Below are 20,500 nucleotides of genomic sequence, written 5' to 3' on the forward strand. Positions count from 1 at the left end.
TGCCATATGCACATGCAAGAGCCTGTGGCCAACAGGTAGTACCCAGGTTCCCCACAAGCCAGAATATTTAATATACATTCAGTATTACTTCTTACATTTCCCACTAGTTTCTGTTTGAGTTTGACATATCCTTGAAAAGAAAGGATACTTCAGACAGGACCTGCTGCTTTAGTCTCAGTGGAACGCGCAAAAGTCTGACTATTTCAGGAAGTACAAAATTAAAGTAATACAGTTCATAGCAAACAAACTCAGGCACTGGAACATCTTAAAAAAAAAAACAACTGCATTTCTGGAGATCTTAGACTGGAACAGCACGGTAACTCTAATCCATGTTCTACTTTTCAGGCAATATCCCAGGTTTGCGAAAAACATTTTCAAGCTGCCATTAGTCCACCTGGTGCTTTTCTGAATCTCCAGCACAGAGTGTGTCCAGTAAGTGGAAAGTTTTAGACCTTTATAACCGATATGATTTTACCATGTCTCCAACAAGTCATACGAGAAATGGATATAACAACAATTAAAGCTTTAACTGATTATATGTCTAACCTGTGTTGAGTTTCACTTTTCTACCCCATTTCCCCTGTATCAGATCACATCAAATCATTCACCAACAGAAGCTTGCACACAAAGTTTCACTCCAAATTTCACAGCATCACTTACCGGTCTGCCAGAACATTAAAAGGAGAGGTTTTGGCCTAATACAAGTAATACAGAGCTCTTAGCTGCTCCTAAGTGGAATTTCACCTCTTTGAAAATGGCATTTTTAGGACTTACCAAAGCCAGGCTCTGGCAGATGCTTTCCTGACCTTTGGAGGTGATGTGTCCATCAGCTGAGGATGCAGTCCAAACATCCACCACAGCAGCAGCTTCACAATTCAGCCCAAAACAACTCTGCCACTTCAAAGCCCAGGGAACATGCAACACAAAGGTGAGAAGTTCAAGTAGTCAAATTCGGGAACAGTTTCTACTTTGCAGGACTGCATATCCTTAGGAGCTTATGGAGTAGCAATTTTGATAGCTTGGTTATTTGAGCAGCAGGTGTTACTTGGCAGCAAGGACACCAGTGTCTTTTATCCCTCTCACAGATAAAACTGCACCAAGAAGGACATTATATAGTGAATCCTAGACTAATTCAAGTAGAAAGAGAGCCCAGGAGGTTACCTTGTCCACCCCCTGCTCAAAGCAGGTCCCAGAGCAGGATGCTCCGGGCTGTATCGCTTGAGTCCTGGGTATCTCCAGGGACGCAGACCCTACAACCTGTGGGCAATGCAAGGTTATGTTCATTTAAAAAAACACCACACGCATCATGTACAAGCACTTACCAGACACATCTCAACGTCCAGACACTGTATTCAGCACATAAAAGCAGTCAGAATGGGCCATGGTCACAAACAGGAGGAAGAAAGCCAGATGCAGACAGGGCTTATGAGTGTGTGCTTTAGGAAAGGTCAAATCAACCTGAAAACATATTCTGAAGGAACTCTTAAGCCTTCTCATGTTGAAACTATTATTAAAGACCCAAAGTACTGGGGTTTAAATATGTTGACCCCATTTCCCTGGAAAATTTCTACGTGGGACAGATGAATTGCCTGTATTTTGGGAAATGCATTTAGGCCTATGGAAATCTGATTTTTGGCAAGACCACATCCAAAGCTGTTACACAGCAAGCAGAGGCAGATAAATCAGTTTTTAATAAATAATCTAAGGCGCCGAATGAGTCGCACCACTGCACTGTCATCTGGCAGCACAGAAGCCTCTGCAGCTACGCTATTCAGAGCATCTTCAGCTGTTTCCTACTCTGAAAACGACAATCACTGAAGCCAGAGACTTTCAAATTTTTTTTAGCAGAGAAATGCCTTTTCAGTGATTCGCGTTAATGACAACAGTTTCTCTGGGGAGAGGAAAAAAAGCCTGCCTCCTATGGGAGATCACAGATGCCCTTCCATGGGAAATCACTTGAACATAGAGTGAAAGAACATACTTAACTGTGTGAGCCTGTCCAGCAGAAAGGCTGAGAGATGGAAGAGATAATACAAACTGTAGTTCCCTCAGTAAGATAAAGAGTTGGATTACTGGCAGGATATTCCATGCAAGTCTCTAGACGATGGTCCACCTTAGCTGAGAAGTCCACTCACCTCTAAGCACAATCCTCACATTTCTTTTTATTGGTGCTTTTAGAGACAATAGGAAAACATGTTTTAGAAAACTTTTCTGGAAGACAGCATTAGTTATCTTCAGGTGTGCTTTATGGAATAGATACAGGGCAGTATCACCATTGCCAACTTGTGGCAAAACTCTCTCCCTAGAGCTTTAAAGTTTTAATTATATTCAAAATAGCACAGTAGGTATTTTTAAAAAAATAGCTACGAGACTGGCCTAAAGCATTCCAAAGATGCAAAGATTTTTGTGGTTTGAAAGTGGTCTGGAGATCATTAATTTGCAGAGAAGCAATGCTATACACAACTGGAGTTATTAACTATACGAGATAAAGCAATTACTCAGTTAAACAGCAAAACAAACATGGCTCAACTTACTCTTAGTTTTGCATACTCTATTATAGATAAGCAAGACTCCAGGAATTTACTTCAAAATAAGCAAGCTAGGTTCAAACAGTTATCAATGTGAAACCAAAAATATGTATTAATAAGATAACCTTCGGACCATGTTCTGTGAGCAGGGTACACGCAGCTGCATGGGCAGGAGCTGGAAGCGACCCTAAAACTTCAGTGGAAACCTAGAGCAAGATTCTTAGTATAGCTAGTTTAAATGCAAGCATTTTGCACCCTCTGCTTTGATGCTTTGTAAAAAGGACACCAGATGTACAGAATACCAGAATTCTTGCGGCTTGAGTTTCAGAGCTGGGGAAGCATTAAAAGTTTCTTTCCAACAAAGATGCAAGACAGTGTTACACCACAACCACGCAAATGAGGACCCCAGTATCTCCTTTCATGCAAAGCTTGCTGCTCTGTTCTCTGGCATCCAGAACCAACTCTACCTTTACACTTAAAAACAAAGTCAATGTAAGAATGGTAAAATATTACAAAGCACGATTAAGAGTGATCTTAGATGTTATCTTAATCAATTGATCAGTATTTTTTATACCAAAATTCAAGATTTTCTACAAACCATAGTGCCTGCCCGATGTGCTCATAGCAGATTCCAACAAGGTCATCATATTCTTGTGCACTCCCCCACCCCATCCCACCTTAATGAAAATACAGCCCTTATGTACAGTCCCAGTGTTCAACAAACCCAGATATATACTGTAACATCAGCCACAAGAGCAGCAGCGCCACTAGTCAGAACAGTCACATAGGAAAGGCTGAGAAACACTTAGCTTCCAAACCTCTCTTAAAAGACAGAGCTAGGTGATGCCTCCATATTGCACAGAAGTGAATTTGTTTGGTTTATTCAGTACTACCCTTGTGAGCTTCAGACATTTAGTCTCCCTTTTGAGATTGAGAGAATGACAGCAGAAAGCACCAGTGTTGACTACAGAGCCATTTCATCCTAGGCTCTCAGAGAAAGTTTACCAGCCTCAAACTATCCACAGGAGTTACACACACAAACAAGGGAAGCTTTAGAGAGAGGCACAGGTACCAACAAGTGCCAGTGCCTTCCTCGTTACCTTAAATAACCAGGGAATGTGGAACAAGCACACCACCAGGCCTCATGGCTACCCCAGGCATGGCATCAGCCCCACCCAGTGCAGGGAACTCCGCGGAACAAGTCAGGTGTGCATTCCTCATTTCTGCCAAGGTATTACTAGCTCTAGGCTAACATTTGAAAGATGCTGTTTTATTAGAAGTCATTTAAGAATACTTTCCAAATCCCCACTGGAACATTTCATTGCCTAGAAGTGGAAAAATGTTAACATTAATTTAAAAAGACACATTTCTAACTTAAAAGCCCCTGTGAAATAAAGCTTTCTTTCATAACGGAATTCAAAGTCCTGCTGATACAGCATGTAGAAAACAGCTTGCAGGTTTAGGGACACCCACATAAAGCAAGAAAAGCTCCTAATTCGAGCATTAATTTCACTTAAATCCAGAGTCTCTTTTGCAAGAGATTGTAAAGCTCTACTGTTGAAGTCAATACCACTTTCTAAAGAGGTTTTATGTGGCATAGTTTAAGATGTTTTTCCTAAATATTAGTGATGTTAAACTCTGCAGAACATCTTGTGCAAATGCAACAGTACACCCCAATTCTCAGTGTCTTCATTAGCCCGTAAGAGACAGCAAGGAAAGCCTCTTAAGCGTAGCTAGACTTAACAGCTACCATCAAATTGCATTCCTAAGGAAAATCCTGCTCTGCAGAACCAAATAAGCCTGTCAACTGACACCAATCATACCTCACTTTGGGTTTACTGGTGGACTGTATTATTCAAAAACTTAAAGAACTACAAGCAGCCTGATTAGTTGTATTTAATTTTTTTTATTAGGTTTATTATGACTTAAAGAGTTTCTATTACTCCAGCTGGGTAAACCACATTTGAGAGTAAGTTTAACTGCAGGGCTTCAGTTTCAGCCAAAATCATTTCTGCATTACTTTATTGTAATATAGATTTAAATTTAACATTTAAAACTTACTTCATTAATAAGCAAGCCAAGCTCAGTAGCTTCAGTGCAGGATGTACTTTATGTAACTTGCCGCACATTCATGTTAGATTTGATGTACATGGAGAAGAGACCAGTCAACTGTACGATTCATAGGAGAAAGCAAAAGTAAGCACCATTTTTACCAACTAAACAGTTCTCAATTCAGTGTTTCTTACAGGAAATCAACTCACTTCTGGCTCCAGGAGCTACAGTTTGGACAATAGCTGAAAGCTATTTCCAGAACAATTTTCTACACTGGCACAAGAAAATCTTCAAAGCAACAGGTACTGGGCTTTTTTTTTGTTGTTGTTACTTTTTGGTTTTTTAAGAGACAACCTGTTCTCCTTGTGTTTCCCAGGTGAATTACATGCATTTTTGATCATTCTGGCAGAGGTTAACAAAGAGCAAACAACAGTTGGGGCTAAACAAAAAATAATCAAGAAGTTGTCAAATATTTAGGTACAAGCAAAAAAAGAAATTAATGCAACCAGTTTAATATCTAAGCCTGCTTGCTTTTAAAGAAAAACAGCACAAATTAAATGAAAAGCCAGACAAATTTAGTTTTAGGTCGTACTAGACCGAACACTTCAAAGCATTAACAGGATTTATTTCATTGCAAGGAAGGGGAGAAGTAATTTGAACAGGCTCTGTATATTTGGGCTAGACCAGAAGCACTGTTACAGTTCAATCCACATATGCAGAACTGATACCAATATGATGTAATAGTAAAGTGTGTTAGAAGTTGCGGAGCATAAGCATCTTAGTTGTACAAGCCAGTTAATGAATAAACAGAAGAGCTGAAGAATGGTTCTCACACATGTCCTTTCTGTGCAGGACTCCAGATTTTTCTTCTGGAACAGAAAAATCCCTCTGCCAACAGCCTAATAAATACTAACAGATATAATTAGATACCATCTTCAAAATCTTTGTTGAAAATACAGTCTCCAAATGAAAACTAGCTTTATGCAGTATTAGTATTTTACATAAAATAAGTCTTATGAATCGTAGTTAATAGCAGTAACTGAAATTAATGTACAGTGAGTCTTCGGGTGATGTGCAAGTTCAGCTACATAACACAGGTGGGGGCTTTGAACAGTTTTTACTATCTTGTTTTGGACAGTTCTTACATTTGTCCCATAAACTACAAAACCTCTAGCTACAGTATTGTGCAATCGTTGACATCTTCAAGAGCTCTTCAATGTAAAGAAATTGGATGGAAGCACCACAAAGCAAGGAAATCATGCTCTTAGTAGAGAGCCTTGAATGCTGAGAATTTAACACATCATTGCTGTCTTGCCTTGACTACAGAACACCAATGGGAGGACATCAGGGTAAAAAGGAGCAAAACTACAGTGAAGTCTGCTTCAAACAGGGAAGATAATATAAAAAAAAAGATCTGACTCTACAAGCACATAAGCAAGTCTTGAAGAGCTGTGAATTAACATGGAGCTCAAGGTGCCTTAACTTAGCTAGAACACCAGGTTTTTTTAGTACTGTGAATCTAGCATAGCTGCATTTCATCCACAAATCAGCCTATACTTCCAGTTAAAGCATGCATACCACCTCACTAAATACCCCTTCCCAACTCGCAGGTTTGGAGTTCCTCATTTTCTTATTCCTCCTGTATCATCCCTTTCCTAGGCAGAGATTTACAGGCCCTAAAAGCCAGAGCTCTCTACCAAAGACTTGCTGCACCTACATGTAAAAATAGTTAGGACACTCTTTGAGACTGACACATATCCTTCCCATTCAGAAAATGGATTTGCAGCGGATCAGTCTTGATTTCTAGTTCAGTTTTAGATTAAGCTAAAGTTATGGCAGCCAGAGTTCAATCCTATGAATGCAAGCTCAACACAAGAAGAAAGCCATTTATCCTTTTTAATTCATCCAGAACTTTATAATCAACTTCCAGTTTTAAATTATTTCTTAGCACTTCACAGAACCTGTATGTCACTCCCTCCTGAAGGAGATGGCACCACACAGAATCTCATTTAAGTTAATCCAAGTTTCCACATGTGACCAGAAGTCTTACTTGTTAGAACACACCCCATTTCCAACTATTCCCCCTCATCCCCTCTCCTCCCACCCCTCCCCAGCAATGGGCAATTACTTCACAAGAAATGCAAAATGGGATATGGGTGTACACAAAACCTAACCCTCACTAATACTGAACAGAAAAGCCTATTTTCCAATTACAGGACATCTTTCTCTAAATTTAGGTCAGCACTGGTGCAGTCTGCACTGTGTATGATTACCACGAGGATAATACCAATAAGTACACATATTTTCTCAAACTGATTTAAAAGTCTATGAAGTTAATCGGGGAAAAGTTTAATATTGCTACTTCAGAGCACTAAAACACACATAGTGAATCCAATAAAGATCCTTGTATTGATTCAATATTAAGTATTAATTGCATGACCATCATAGCACCTCTTTACATTATCACACAATCACCAGAATTATCAACTGCTTTTAAAACTAAAAAGGGTACAGTCCAATATTTATAACTTGCACACTGTTACTATATAGAAACTAGGTGCATGGTACAGTGCTGCAAAAATGGAAGCCTGCAGTTTTGACAAAGATGCCAAGTCATGTTGTAGACTATTTCAGTCAAACTGGCAATACTGTTTAAGCAAATACTCAACACAGCAGGAAATAAAGGACAAAAAAAAGCATTCTATAACCAAATAAAACATCTGAAATTTCCTTTCCCTTTAAGAATACAAGTAAGGTCACTTTTAGCCTTGGAACGGATACATGTTTGCCTATGATGATCTTGCTAACTACTACACAATATCTGATGTCCTCTGCTAAGAATATAGTTTAAGAAAGCCGCAGTTACAAGAGGCATCTAATGTAATTTCTAAAATTTCCTTTATGGCAATTATTGAATTCATTTCTCTTAAACAGTGAATATGGACAGATGGCCTCATGTTTCCTTTTCAATAGTACTCTGAGGATCAAGTGGCTTTCAAGCAGCATGGTGGGTTTGAAATTTTTGCAGTTTAGATCATTCTGTTGCGTTTATGAGTTGGTGAGTCTGTAATGACATCGCCACACTGGGCTGAGGTACGCTTTCTAGTTCCACCATTGTCCAAGTGGAGTGCCATTTCTTCTGATATGAAAGTGTTCAAATCAACATCATGAAGTCCATTTCTCCTTCGACTAGCATTGGAGCCACTGCTCACGTGAGTGGGCGAGCCTGGGGTACTTGAGCGAACACTTATACTAGCCATTGCACCACTAAGACCTAGGGGGAAAAAAGAAAAAGCATTTAGGTCAAACAGTAAAGAACATTAGTTTCCCACGTGTGGCAAAAGGGATGGCAGTTATCTGACTTCTAGTGAGGTATTAAAGGCACTTCATCCTATTATTTGTACCACACTTATTTGAAGTCCAGGCCACACCTTCCCAGCTTTTAGTCCATATAAGAGTCTAGTGATTATTAGAACTGCTTTTTATGACATTAGAAGCAACCTTATACACCAGGCTGTAACAGCACACTACAGCAAATCCTAGCTGCGTAAGCATGACATGCTATTCAAGATGTGTACATACTCAAGAGTAGACTATTTCAATGTGAAGACTTCACACTAGACCATTAGTAACAGAGAATGAAAATCCCTCTACCCAGGGCTTTCCAGGTTGACTTGACCTTGTTTCAAACACCACCACCACCCTGCTCCCTTTCACTCCCTCAGTCACCGTAGTTCTAGAGAAAACTGCAGTATGACAGAACATCTCAGACAGGTCTATTCCACACCTAGTGTTTAAATAAAAGCTTTATTTCATGGCTGCCACCATTAGCCAACACATTAGTATTATCAGAATTCAGAAGAGCACTTCGAAATAAAAAGTAAGCCATGAGAATCCCCCAAAATTTGCTGTTGACAGACATGATCCAAAACACTGTTGCAGGTACCCTGCAGTCACTCTGGTCTGTGATCAGGTTATTAATTAAATGTTTAACTAAAACAGAAAACTTGCTTCTTGTAAAAACAAGGCCATAAACAAGAAAACCATGAAATTCATACTAATTTAAACTTTTTGTCTTCAGTAACATTACTATTGTAACTTTGCAAAAGCAGGACATTCCAAAATGTAAGTTTAGTAAGGGCTAGTACATGAAAGCCTAAGGGCTAGTACATGAAAGCCTAACAATTCTTCTCCATTTGGAATTAAGGCTATATTTGTAGATAAACAACAGCCCAGATACAAGACAAACATCTTTGCTATCACAACTGCTTTAAATCTGAGTATTATTAGGTAAGTACAAAACATATGTTGGCACTAGAAATAAACTACCAAAGCAAGAGGCATGTAGGAAGATGAAGAACAGCAGAAAAAGACCTACATCTGCGTATTTTTCTAGCAGTAAAAACAAGCAAACGTTAAGCTGTCCAGGAAGATTTCTGTCTCGGTAACCTTCGAAGTCTTGAACTCTCAGGTTTTCTCCAGTCTCAAAATATTCTATGCCTTTGTCCGCCCATTACACACCTTGTGCATGCAACACCATTTAATACACATTCTTCATATATAGTCAAGTAGACAGACAGAAGTCACATGCTGACAAGTAAAGCCTAACAAAATCCTATTTATTAGCTGCTGACAGGCCAAACAAGCAACTTCAGAGGCTCTGTGGAAAGAAGACTGCTAGAGCTACTAGATCAGTTGCCAGAAACCTCAAATGGAAGATAAATTCTAAAGCCATCTGCAGCAATGGCAGGTTGATACACAAGTCATGATCAAACAGGCCAACCAATGTCACTCTATTGTACTTTACTGTTGAATGAACATTTAAAGCTTAGATCTTGTACCAGCACAGGATACTTTTATCTAGATTGGGCATTATGCAACAGCCAATAGAAACAGCCACAAATCACTGATGCTTTCTTAGAGCTTTTGCTTACAGCTCTAAGCGGTGTTCCAACACAACTCAAACATGGTTTGAAGTCTTGATAGGGACCCTGCAGGTTTTATTAATATTAAAATCATCTTTCATTCACAATGGCAGAAAGTATTTAAACAGAAGCTGTTTTAGTGAGAAGGTAATTTCAGAAACAAAGTTTGTTCCAGTACTCCCAGGATTAAGGTCAAGCTTAAGTTCAAAACCATTATGAAAAAAGGTTCCTATACATCTACCAGAGAAAGTAAAGCAGCTTAATCGGGTGACATAGATGTATAAGCAAAAAGCCAATTCAGACACAGTAACTTGGATAAACGTGCAAAATTTGGGCAGATAACAAATCACTTCACAATTCAAAAGACAACAGCAAGTTTAATTTCAACTGGCATGACATACAGTAGAAAAAACACACTAATTCACATCCTGTACATTTAAACTGGAAAAGATTTGACAGTGCACAGAAGGTGACATTGTTTAAAATCCAAATTGATTGCAGAGGTTTCCCACACATCACTATTCCAAGCAAAATTGCTCTGAACACACAAGTTCATTGTTGTTACTTCTTAGAGTCAACAATTTACACCACTTAACAGTCATTTACTCTTATAATATACAACCCATAACCAAATGGCCAATATACCAATTCAGTTTTATCACGACATCTTTCCTTATGTCTAGCACCCAAGTACGGAGAGAAAAATATTTTAAATAAACCCCAAAACTGACTTGTGATGTAAGAATACATTTTTTTTTGCATCACTCATGAACTATGTTTTTAAGTGAAGCCTTTTGAAGTAACAAGCATTTTTTAAAAGAGTAGATATGAAACCAGAATTAGAAGACGCATCTGTAATATGCTGCAGCATATTCTAAAACAGACTGCCAAGGTCTGCAAGTAATGCTTCAAGCAGGCATTGGCTTTCCAGTATTTCTGTAATACTGAATCACTATACATTTAAATACACAAGCAACCTTTAGGAGATAATAATGAAGTTAAAATCTTTAATTAAACCTGGTGTCAAAGGCAGCAGTTTTGAATTAATTTCTACAAAGATAGTACAAGGATATTGCATCACAACACGGACTTCTAGCTGCAGTTTAATCTTGCATCTCATACAGGTATTTAATACTGAACTAGTGAGTAACAGTCATTGTATGCTAACAGACTGAGTGTCAATTTGGTTATCAGTTACTGGCGGTTAACCATATTACATAGCACTACACATCAATCCAAGAGAGCAGAACTGTCAAACGGAACATCAGGATCACAGTTTAGGTCTGGGTAATCAAGCTAACATGGAAGAGTCAGAAAGAAAATTCAAGGCATGCACCGAAACATCAAGTTGCCATTTCATGGAAGCCAACATCTTTGAAGACAATCATCAATGCAATAGAAGAGACTTTTTTTTGTTGACAGAGAAAGCATCTTTCAGGATCTGAAACTGAACTATGATCCACAGTTCATCTTTTCTTGGGAAATTGTTGTAATGCAAAGAGGAAATCTCAGAAAACCCATTTATTGGAAATTATTCCAGGTTTAAGTTTTCAGTGAACTCTGAGACCTCTTCCCAAAGCATTTAACCATTTAAAGCAGAAAGCAACCAGTACAATACTAGGAAGTAGTAAGATGACATGACTGTTAGCAACACCATTTCACAACCCCAAATTTCTATATTGTGATTAACATGACCCAATCACAGGCTTATCACTTTTATCTATGCAACAGGATAGAGAATCAACAGCTACTAAAGTGCCTTTACTTATTTCACGATCTCATGACCACCCCTGAAGTCTCCCACTGCTTTCCACAGGAGATACTTCTTTTTTTATGAGAGGCCTTTAAGAAAGGACACACGGCTCTTTCTCCCTTTTTAAACTTGAAAGGATTGAAGTGGCAGGCATATCTGAAATACTTTGCAGTACTTACTGCATTCTCACTCCTGCCACATCTTTCAGGCAAGTCACCAACAATATGGTGTTTCATAGCCAGCAATTTCACAAAAAACTCTGCTTTCATCCGAAGCTATGTTCTAAATAATTTATTATAGTACTATTAGAAAAAGCTGCAGTATAGAAGAAATTGTGACCAATGCTAACCAATTTATAACTAAGTACTATCCAAAACTATCAAGTGATTAGAACGCTTGACTAGAAGTATATGTTTTATGGAGTATGAAATATTTAAGGTAAGTAAAACTGTCAACTCAAAAGTAGCAAGTTTATCAGCATTGGCCTAATGAACTGAAAATGCTAGTTTATCTGCACTATAACCATGGCCATAATGAGTCATTCAGGTCACTACCACAGCATAATACACTGGAAAACTACTGTTCAGTATAGTAATCACTATTGTTTTCCAGTATCAAAAAGAACATTCACACTTAGGTAAGTGTGACTAAAGCAGGAATTAGTTAATAACCCCAGATAAATACAAAATGGCATAGCAAAGAGATCCTTGTCACTCCTATGCCATACGTACCCTTTTACAGTACTGCTCAAAGTTTTAGCAGTACATACCAATACACTTATTATAGTTTAACTTAAAGGTTGTGTACATATATAGCTCTTTCAAACTAACTTAAACTCTGCTCTCCCCATCCCCCTTTCTAGCAAGTGCTTCCTCTGCACTCTGCTAACACTTGTGATGTTTTATATTGTGGTTTAATACTCTGAGAAGAGAATAAGAAGGTCTAATGCAAATGCAAACTCTTTAAAAGGGCCAAGCCACACACTTCTATATGCTAGAGCAAGGAGGGTTCCCCACTCCCTCAGAGACTGAGTCACATTAATGATACACGTCAACATTAAAGCTAAGGAGCAAAAGAACTAACACTCCCTCACTGTGCTGTTGCCCATTCACACCCTTTTTAGTTAAGAATACTCAAGTCTAATACATTTCAGCCTTGCCTTCCCAGGCTTGCTTCTTCCCCCTCCTCAAACCATAGCATTTTGTCCCTTATGCTAGGAAAATGGTTTGTAAAGCACAGAGCACATACCACATTAAAAAAACAAAGCATCATTTCAAACATGGACTGTGCACAGCCACCACCACTGCAAGACCTGGTATGCTAGCTACAGCCAAGCAGAAAATGGCCTGGCACATGTCAGCTTTTGGGAATGTGATGATTATTAGCTCAGTTTGATGCAATTCTGTCATTTGAAATTCCTCTCCTACAGAATGGGATATGACAATATGCATCCAGAAAGTAGGTGAAGATACACCCATACCTATGCTAACTGCAATGACATTCAGGGTCTGGTGGAAGTTAAAAACCCAAATCTGTATTTGAGATGTTGAACAATAAAGGTATTTAACTTTTACTATCACATCTTAAAAGGCTAAGCATCATCAGATGCACAGTTCTTGAAAGTTTCAGAAAAATCCACTTGAGATTCAGACTAAAATAGCACATATTACTTTGAGCTAACTACTCAAGTTTTTCTTGAAGGCTTTAATTTCTTTTCAGGTATTCACAGTTCAAGTTTCCAGCCATGTTTTATTTCAAGGGTTACCCATCAGCACTCTAATAATGGAAAGCCATATCAAGGGCAAAGATTTTTTTTATTTACCAGTTTAACTCTCCCATGAAGTTACTTAGTTCCAAAAACTCATTCTCAAGTAAGTACCCTTAAGTTATACTAAAGATTTCAGTAACAGCTGCACAGCATCCGTGCCACAGACTTAAAAGGTAGATCACATACACCTTAAGCATTCTTGTGTATGTTTGTCATGATCATTTTGCTTTTAGCTACTGTAACATGTCTTGAAAGCAGAACAGTAGAGAAGAACAGGTTTCCTTCTAGCACAAAGACTACTGATAATTAGTATCATGAGATTAAATTTTAGGTTCAAAATCCCTAGCTTTTGTCAAGAAAACTGTTAACTACCTTGCAGAGCTATAATATAGACCAGATATAACAAGGTTTCAGATAGAGGTAAGGTTGAAAATCCAATTTTAACAGATCTCTTCAGATGCAGCATACAGTTTAAGATTCTACTGATAATCTAAAGATACTCTTCTTCACTAATGTTTTAGTCTAGGGCATACACCTAGAATTGTGTTTTATGTTCCAGGAAATATTTAGTTATTAGCTACTTTGTTACCACAGCTTCTGTTGAAGTTTTCAGATGTGATTAGGAAGCATTTATAGGTTATATGATCAAACTACAGGTATTTGCCCCATCAAAGAGCAAGATCAACAAGTTATAGGACCATAGTCTTTAGACATATATTAGTACCTATTTCTGAGAAGTCAATAAACCACCTCAACTTCAACAGAGCTTTATTTGGTGTCATGACAGATTCTTACCTACCCCTGCTTCACTAAGAGACCTTGCTTAGAGCAGCACATTTTAGCATTACCCATCGTATCTAGTTCAGCCCATCCCATGTTACTAACAGAAATACTCCAGTTCCACAGGAAGCCTACCAACACAAAGCCTCACTCCTTTATATGCCAGTCAAAAATTCCCCTTAGAACTTCAGTCCTGAACACTTGTGAGACTGCTGCTATCATCAGGTTTTCTCATGTTTCCTCACAATACCTAGAAGCAGCAAATCACTTTTTAACAGCCTGCCAAAAATGAAGATAAACATAGCCATATAGAGGACATTAATTTACACACACCTGAAGATCCTACACAAGTTTCAAAAATCAAAACATAGTTCTGAGAAGCCCTATGATAAATAGGAAAATAGTTTGGGAGATAAGTTTAATTACAACTTCCTTAATGTTGAAGAAAAGGAGGGAAGAGAAGCTGGAAGAACGCAGACATTGTAGGCAATGACCTAAAAATGGTTATGAGGCCAAATACAAGCCTAGTCACTAAAGGATTAGTACAAAAGCATTTGTGTCAAAGACCAGATTGAAACTGTTATCAGGAGGACCTAATCCAGAAGGTGACTGACATGTAATCTTGTCAACCAGCTGATGGAGGGGAAGAATGCATTTCTAGCGCCTGCAGTGCCAGTACAGAGCAGAGAACTTCCTACAGTCCTTGTGACCCTGTATTAGGCTATGAAATAGGAAAAAACTTTATACTTCATGGTTCAGACTCCCATGCTATAGAGAAGTGACTTCCACAAACCACCTCTACACAATTGCTAAGAAACAATACAAGGACATGAGGAGAGCCATATTACCAATAAAAATGCCTCTGAGTTTACTTTGCTTGAAAGCCTACACTGCTGAAGTGAGTCTACCCAGCTAACTCCCACCTGAGAGTAAGCCTTTACAGTTAAAGCCAACTGCACACTGGATTCAACTACAGTTTCAGAAAACAAGATTTTTTTTTAAGAGGGTGTTTATCACATCATACCAGGCAAGAGCTAGCTTCTGCCATTGTTCTCCTTGTGAAATTAGCTTTACCTACTAATAAGCAATACTGGTGCACAGAATTCTCTAGCCAGCTTCCAACATGAGAAGAAAAACTGCCAAAAACTACATGACTGGGTGGAAGCATGCTTGATTTAAATGGCAACAGAGCAGTAAACAATACCAGAATTAGGCTGTCACCTAGACCATAACAATGTCTGGCTTATGGATCTTGAAAAACCACCACAGCATAGCAGAAGCAAAGACTGCATTTTTCAGGAATCCACTCATTTAACTCATTAATTCCATCCACCACTGAGAATATTGAGGTAGTAAAACTTTCCTTTAAATCTCACAGGCTGTACTTCTAGATAGCTTGATTTAACTTTTAGAATAGTCTACTATTTATACCTCAAGATATCTGCTACTCTTTAGAATTTTAGAAGGCATAAAACAGAGGTGAACTGCTTCATTGCACCTCAGGAGCAATTTAGAACACATTCTTTCTTTATCACTTGCTAGGTAACAGTCCAGTGCAGAATAAGCTACTGAATATTCATATTTGAAATGGAGAAAAGATACAGCACCAACACTGTTGGTGATGGCAAGGAAGGAAATTCAGTATGACACTAGAAGACTTTTAAGACTGAAAGTGAACTAGTATTAAGTTCTGAACAGGACTCAATTACTGCAGCAATGTGCAAGTGAAGTAACCTGCAAAGGGTACTTTAAGGAGAACGCTAAACCATATTATCCAGTGCACAACAAGAGTACTAGAGCGAGAAGAGGTGCCCCAGAGACAGAAGCTTCAGACATCAAATTCACTCCCTAACCCTGCAAAAATTTGCTTGTTATTTGCTACCAGTCAAATCTTAATATTTAACTAGTTGCTAGCATAGTATTATTTTCCAAGAAACTTGCTTACTTTAGCATTGGTATGACAATGCCAAGTTTCTTCATGCTTCAAAAGCACTACCAAAAGTTGATTCTTAACTGTTGAGTTCACAGCTGTAGAATACATTACAGATCCAAATCTCATTTTTATACACTACCTTTTCCTCATAATACTTGACTATGCAAGTTTTTAGTAGCTATGTGCCTTATACATGCAAAAACTCCCTTAGAGAGTTAGGAGATACCTTCAGCTGGAACATCAGGTACACGACATATTATGACATCAATGACGGCCAAGAGCCAGACATGCTTTAAGAACCCCCACCCAATTTTAACCAAGTAGTATTGAAAAAATTACTATTACCATGCAGAGCTATGGCTTCACGGAAGGGTTGCAAATCAGTCTCTACAGATGAGCTAGTTTCTGTTGAAGTAGCTCGGCTAGGGGATACTACAGTCAGTCTTGGGGGAGCTCTAGAATTTCTTGGAGGAGGAACTTTTCCACACAGGAAGCTGATCAAGTCTTCTCTACGAATAGTTCTTCTGCGTTTTTTAACCCAAGCTAACACATCCTTATTCCGACGCTGATAGCCAATCTGAATTCCTACATCAAAGCTTCGCTGATGGGCATCCACACTTTCTGCAAGAAGACAGAAAAAAGTTTTCTTAGTAAGTGTCACAGACAGAGCAATGTACAGTATGGCGCATCACTGATAGGGCTTCCTGTTAACCACGGGAAAAAGTAGATCTACAGGTTACTGTAACGCAGTACCAAGTTAGCTGTAACAATATGGCTAGCACTGAAGATGAGTCATATTAGCCGAAGAGATATTAGCTAAAAAGTTCCACCCGCTTTAAAAGTCAAAAGTCAACAGCAATTCAAGCACATTTACTACGTTTCAGGTCAATGCTACAGCACTGTTTACAGCACCATATCATACTAACTTCAACAACACACTTTGAGATTGTCAGTCTGAGGAAGGTACTTTAATCTACAGACAATGCACTTTGACAGACACACTCTTAAAGTGCACCAGTACAGTCAAGAAACCCCACAAAACCAAAAGTAGTAACTGCTTTTCTTGATTCTGATAGACAAGGAATTTTGAGAAAACTCAGTATTTCTTTAGAGTCCCTCTAGTTTCATCTGAATTTCAATTGCAAAGGCAATTTGCAGGAGGCCATAGTTTTGAAACTAGTTAGAACACGTGTCCTCAATGCCTTTCAATTAGGCAACATACCATTTACAAAAGTCTAAAAAATTTCCTTCCCCATTTAAGATCCCATTGCAAATTTGATATACAAAAGCTTTAAACATATATTATTTGCAATTAATCCTAGTACAAAATGCAATTTCTTTCTCCAGTGGTGTAATTGGTCACCTGTGCACATCAGTTATAACCATGTCTTTAAGAAGCACTCTTAAATGCCTTACATTACATTGCTTTCAAACTTCCCTAAGTACACTTCTGGCTACTAGTTTAAGTGCAAGTAAATTTCAGATGACAGTAACAGGTGGGACAAAACATATTCTCCACACAGTTATGCTCATCTTGTCTGTCATAAATTTGTTATCAGAGCTTTGCCAACAGCCATTTCAGTTTTATGAAAGTTACTGCTATGTTAGCTCTTGCTCCATTAAAAGACATCAACATATCCATTCCAATTTCATTTACTTGATTTTCATGGATTTTTTTTTAAATCTGGCAGAGCTATTAAACAGCTTTTTATATTCTTGCTTTACTAATGAAGTCCAACATAAGAGCCATTTGCCCAGAACAATATTAGATTTATTTAAGAACAGCTGTCCAAGATATTGGTTTACAGGTAAACAGTGACATACATATCTAATCCAGTTCTCACTCAAAAAAACCACCCAAAACAATCACTATTACATGCTGTTCTTCAAGTTATATTCTAAGGCACCACTGCATGGTCCGCAAAAGAGAGCACCAAAATCTACAGAGCAGCACTTCAAACATAACACAACCTACCAAAAAAGAAAACCATCTCAAATGGATCATAGCTAAATCTTGGTGCTTTTAGAACATAAGCTACACAGGTATACATAAGAGTGCATTTAACATGTTAGTTACTTTTATGGACTCAGAATTTTGCCTATGCTGCTTTGTAATCAAGAGGCTGGAAGATTTACAAATGCTAATTCCTGTGAAAGCAATGGCAACATGACAGATTATTCCTCCAGTCATTTTATACTGCACAGTAGCAAGGGCTCCAATGCACACACTAGTAAGAACTACCCAAACGCTTAGGAGCTAATTTGAAAACTGACAATATTCCTTTAATCAATTCCTGAAATACCATGAGAGTCCTCCTGAGAGGTGGGGAGTCCAGCTTTATGTCAATAATCTGCTTTCCTTGTGTACAAGAATGCTTTACAAAGGACTGTGAACTAGTTATGAGGTCAAACTCACTGATCGGTGATGTAGACTGGACAAATTTCAAGCACAATTACCCTAGGAAAGAATAGATTTTTATGGTAAAAGCTACAACTACTTTGTTTACAAAGTTAAGCTGGCAAAATAAGCAGTCAAGTTGCCTACACACTGAAATCACTAAGTCAAAAGTAACATTAACAAACATTCAGCTTGTTTTAACTAAAAATAAGGTAAATTGTAGGCTCAGAAGCCTTACTGGAATGAGGCCACTGTAGAAAGTCCTAAGCATATAAATTCTAAATCCCACATTACAAGCCATGCCTTCACCACTTTAGTGCAATCTGGAAGATGATCACATCTTTAAATGAGGTCTATTACCAGCACCAACCAGAAATTCATGATCTAAGACCCTCAAAACAGTGTGGTGTGACACTAAATTTCTGATCTATTTTCAGAGAAAATGCTGACATTCAAGACATCACAGCATTCTCCATTTGCACTATTCCTCATATAGTTCTTGTTAAAAGTATTTTGATGCCTCAGAAGTCCAAACAGAAACCAGCTGACAGGGAAAGAGGCAGTTTGTGGTGTTGAGTTTACCACACCAACTACTTCTCCAGCAGTTTTGACATAGTCCTCCAGAACACAAACATTACTGAGTACATGAGAAACAACAGATTTTTAAGAGCCATGTTCATCACTAGGGAAGGCGAATTCACATTAAAAGACTCCAACTTACCTGTTATGCCAGTGCCTAGATGGTTCTACCTGTGTTCTCAACAAGCTTCTACCCACTTGGAAGTTAATATAATATTTAAAGATGGCAGGTCTGAATAAATGAGGTACTCCAGCACTTATAAGATCTGTTTTAAGGAAAGATGTGTTTCAAGTGCTGCTTTTTGCAGTATTACATTAGACCTGACTAAAGAGAGCATCCTACTTAAATTCTAGTTTCCCTGATCACTACATACATACTCCTCTGTTAATCACATTATTGCAGAAAAATAGGGTTCATTTTGCCTATGGCACAAGTAATCAAATGATTTGACAATAAACAAACAGCTAAAGTCTTTGTAGTAAAGATGCTGTGAGGGAGAGCAATGCCATTTGTAAAAAAAAAAAAAAAAGACTAATTATTCTAGACAACTTATTAACACTACCTGCTGCTTCTCCAGTACCATGTTCAAGTGAGTAGCATCCCAGACCACGTTCTAGTGACCCACTCCCTCAGGCCAACACTTACATCATGCACTGCCCCTTTATATGACCTATGACACATGCACAACATCCAAATGTACTTTCTGCAAGATCCAATGCGCTTTCTGGCAGTGAGGGTTATGCACCTACATTTCCTTCTTGCTCTGTCCACCTCTGTCAAACCTGGTCAGCCATCACAAATGTGTTAAGAAGTTCAACAGCTTAAAGCAAATCCAAAATAGGAAAACTTGAGACAAATGAAGGACCCATGCAGGTAGAACTACAGATAATGCTGTACAGTCTGAGAACACACCCCACAACTCAAAAAAAGAATCAAACTACAAGTGAGAAAAACAATTTGGAACTTTAAAGTTTTTTCCTTCCTAGGAATAGAAGACACTAACAATGGGAATCACACTGTGCCAATTTAAGCCTCCACTGATATTGATATAATTTTGTACCACCTTTTAAACAAACTAAAAACCACTGACTGATTCTTCTGTGGATAAGAATTCTTGTGTCAACCCAAAGAACAGCAGAGTTCAGAAACAGATCCTGACAGAGAGAAATACACAGTAAAACAGCACAGAAGGACAGCCATGTGCAGAGTGCACTCTTATCAAAGTTCTGGCTAATGCTGCTTTCCTACAGCCACCCTGGGCACAGTCATAGTGACGTTCTAGTGCTTAAAATAAACCGGGAGGCTTACTTAAGAAGCCTCGCTGTCACAGGAAGGTAACTTCTTGTCACATAACATCTATGCAGAATTTTACAAACACTAAACCCAACCTATGCTTCACCATGATCATATATGTATTATACTGACATCCCAATATTTAATACACCATGAAATATACAAAATGCAGGGAATTTAAGTACTGTTTCATCAGCTATTGCACTCTTCTCTTTTATTCATGAGAACGAGCCACACATTAAATGCATCCTTTTTCAAGGGTCTCAACATAAAACAGCTTTTAAGTTGTTAGTCACTGACATGAGGCAACAGAAAAGATTCAGCTACCATCAGCTGAAGTGGCCCAGGGAAAACTTGCAAGATTCAGGAAGCAGACTCAGGTTAGATTTTATCAGGGTGAATAAGAGACATTAGCAGGCCCTGCTTATGAGTAAGACGGGGCAGGATGCAGAGTGGGCCCTGGCTCGGTGGGGAAAGCTGCCAGGGCAAG

The 20,500-nt window shown here is 38.4% G+C and overlaps 1 protein-coding gene across 1 annotated transcript; it reads right to left on the reverse strand.

Annotated features, from left to right (window-relative positions):
- Positions 1 to 7,082: 7,082 nt before the first annotated feature.
- On the reverse strand, positions 7,083 to 16,427 carry CUNH16orf72 (chromosome unknown C16orf72 homolog; the record flags this gene model as incomplete). The annotated part of the gene is made up of 2 exons (XM_035895852.1): positions 7,083 to 7,854; positions 16,085 to 16,427. Coding segments are annotated over 2 exons (588 nt in total), but the record flags the coding sequence as incomplete, so codon positions are not given.
- Positions 16,428 to 20,500: the final 4,073 nt, after the last annotated feature.

Source organism: Egretta garzetta, unplaced genomic scaffold (genome assembly GCF_000687185.1).
Source record: "Egretta garzetta isolate BGI_Z169 unplaced genomic scaffold, ASM68718v1 scaffold176, whole genome shotgun sequence".
In the NCBI taxonomy this organism is placed as follows: domain Eukaryota; kingdom Metazoa; phylum Chordata; class Aves; order Pelecaniformes; family Ardeidae; genus Egretta; species Egretta garzetta.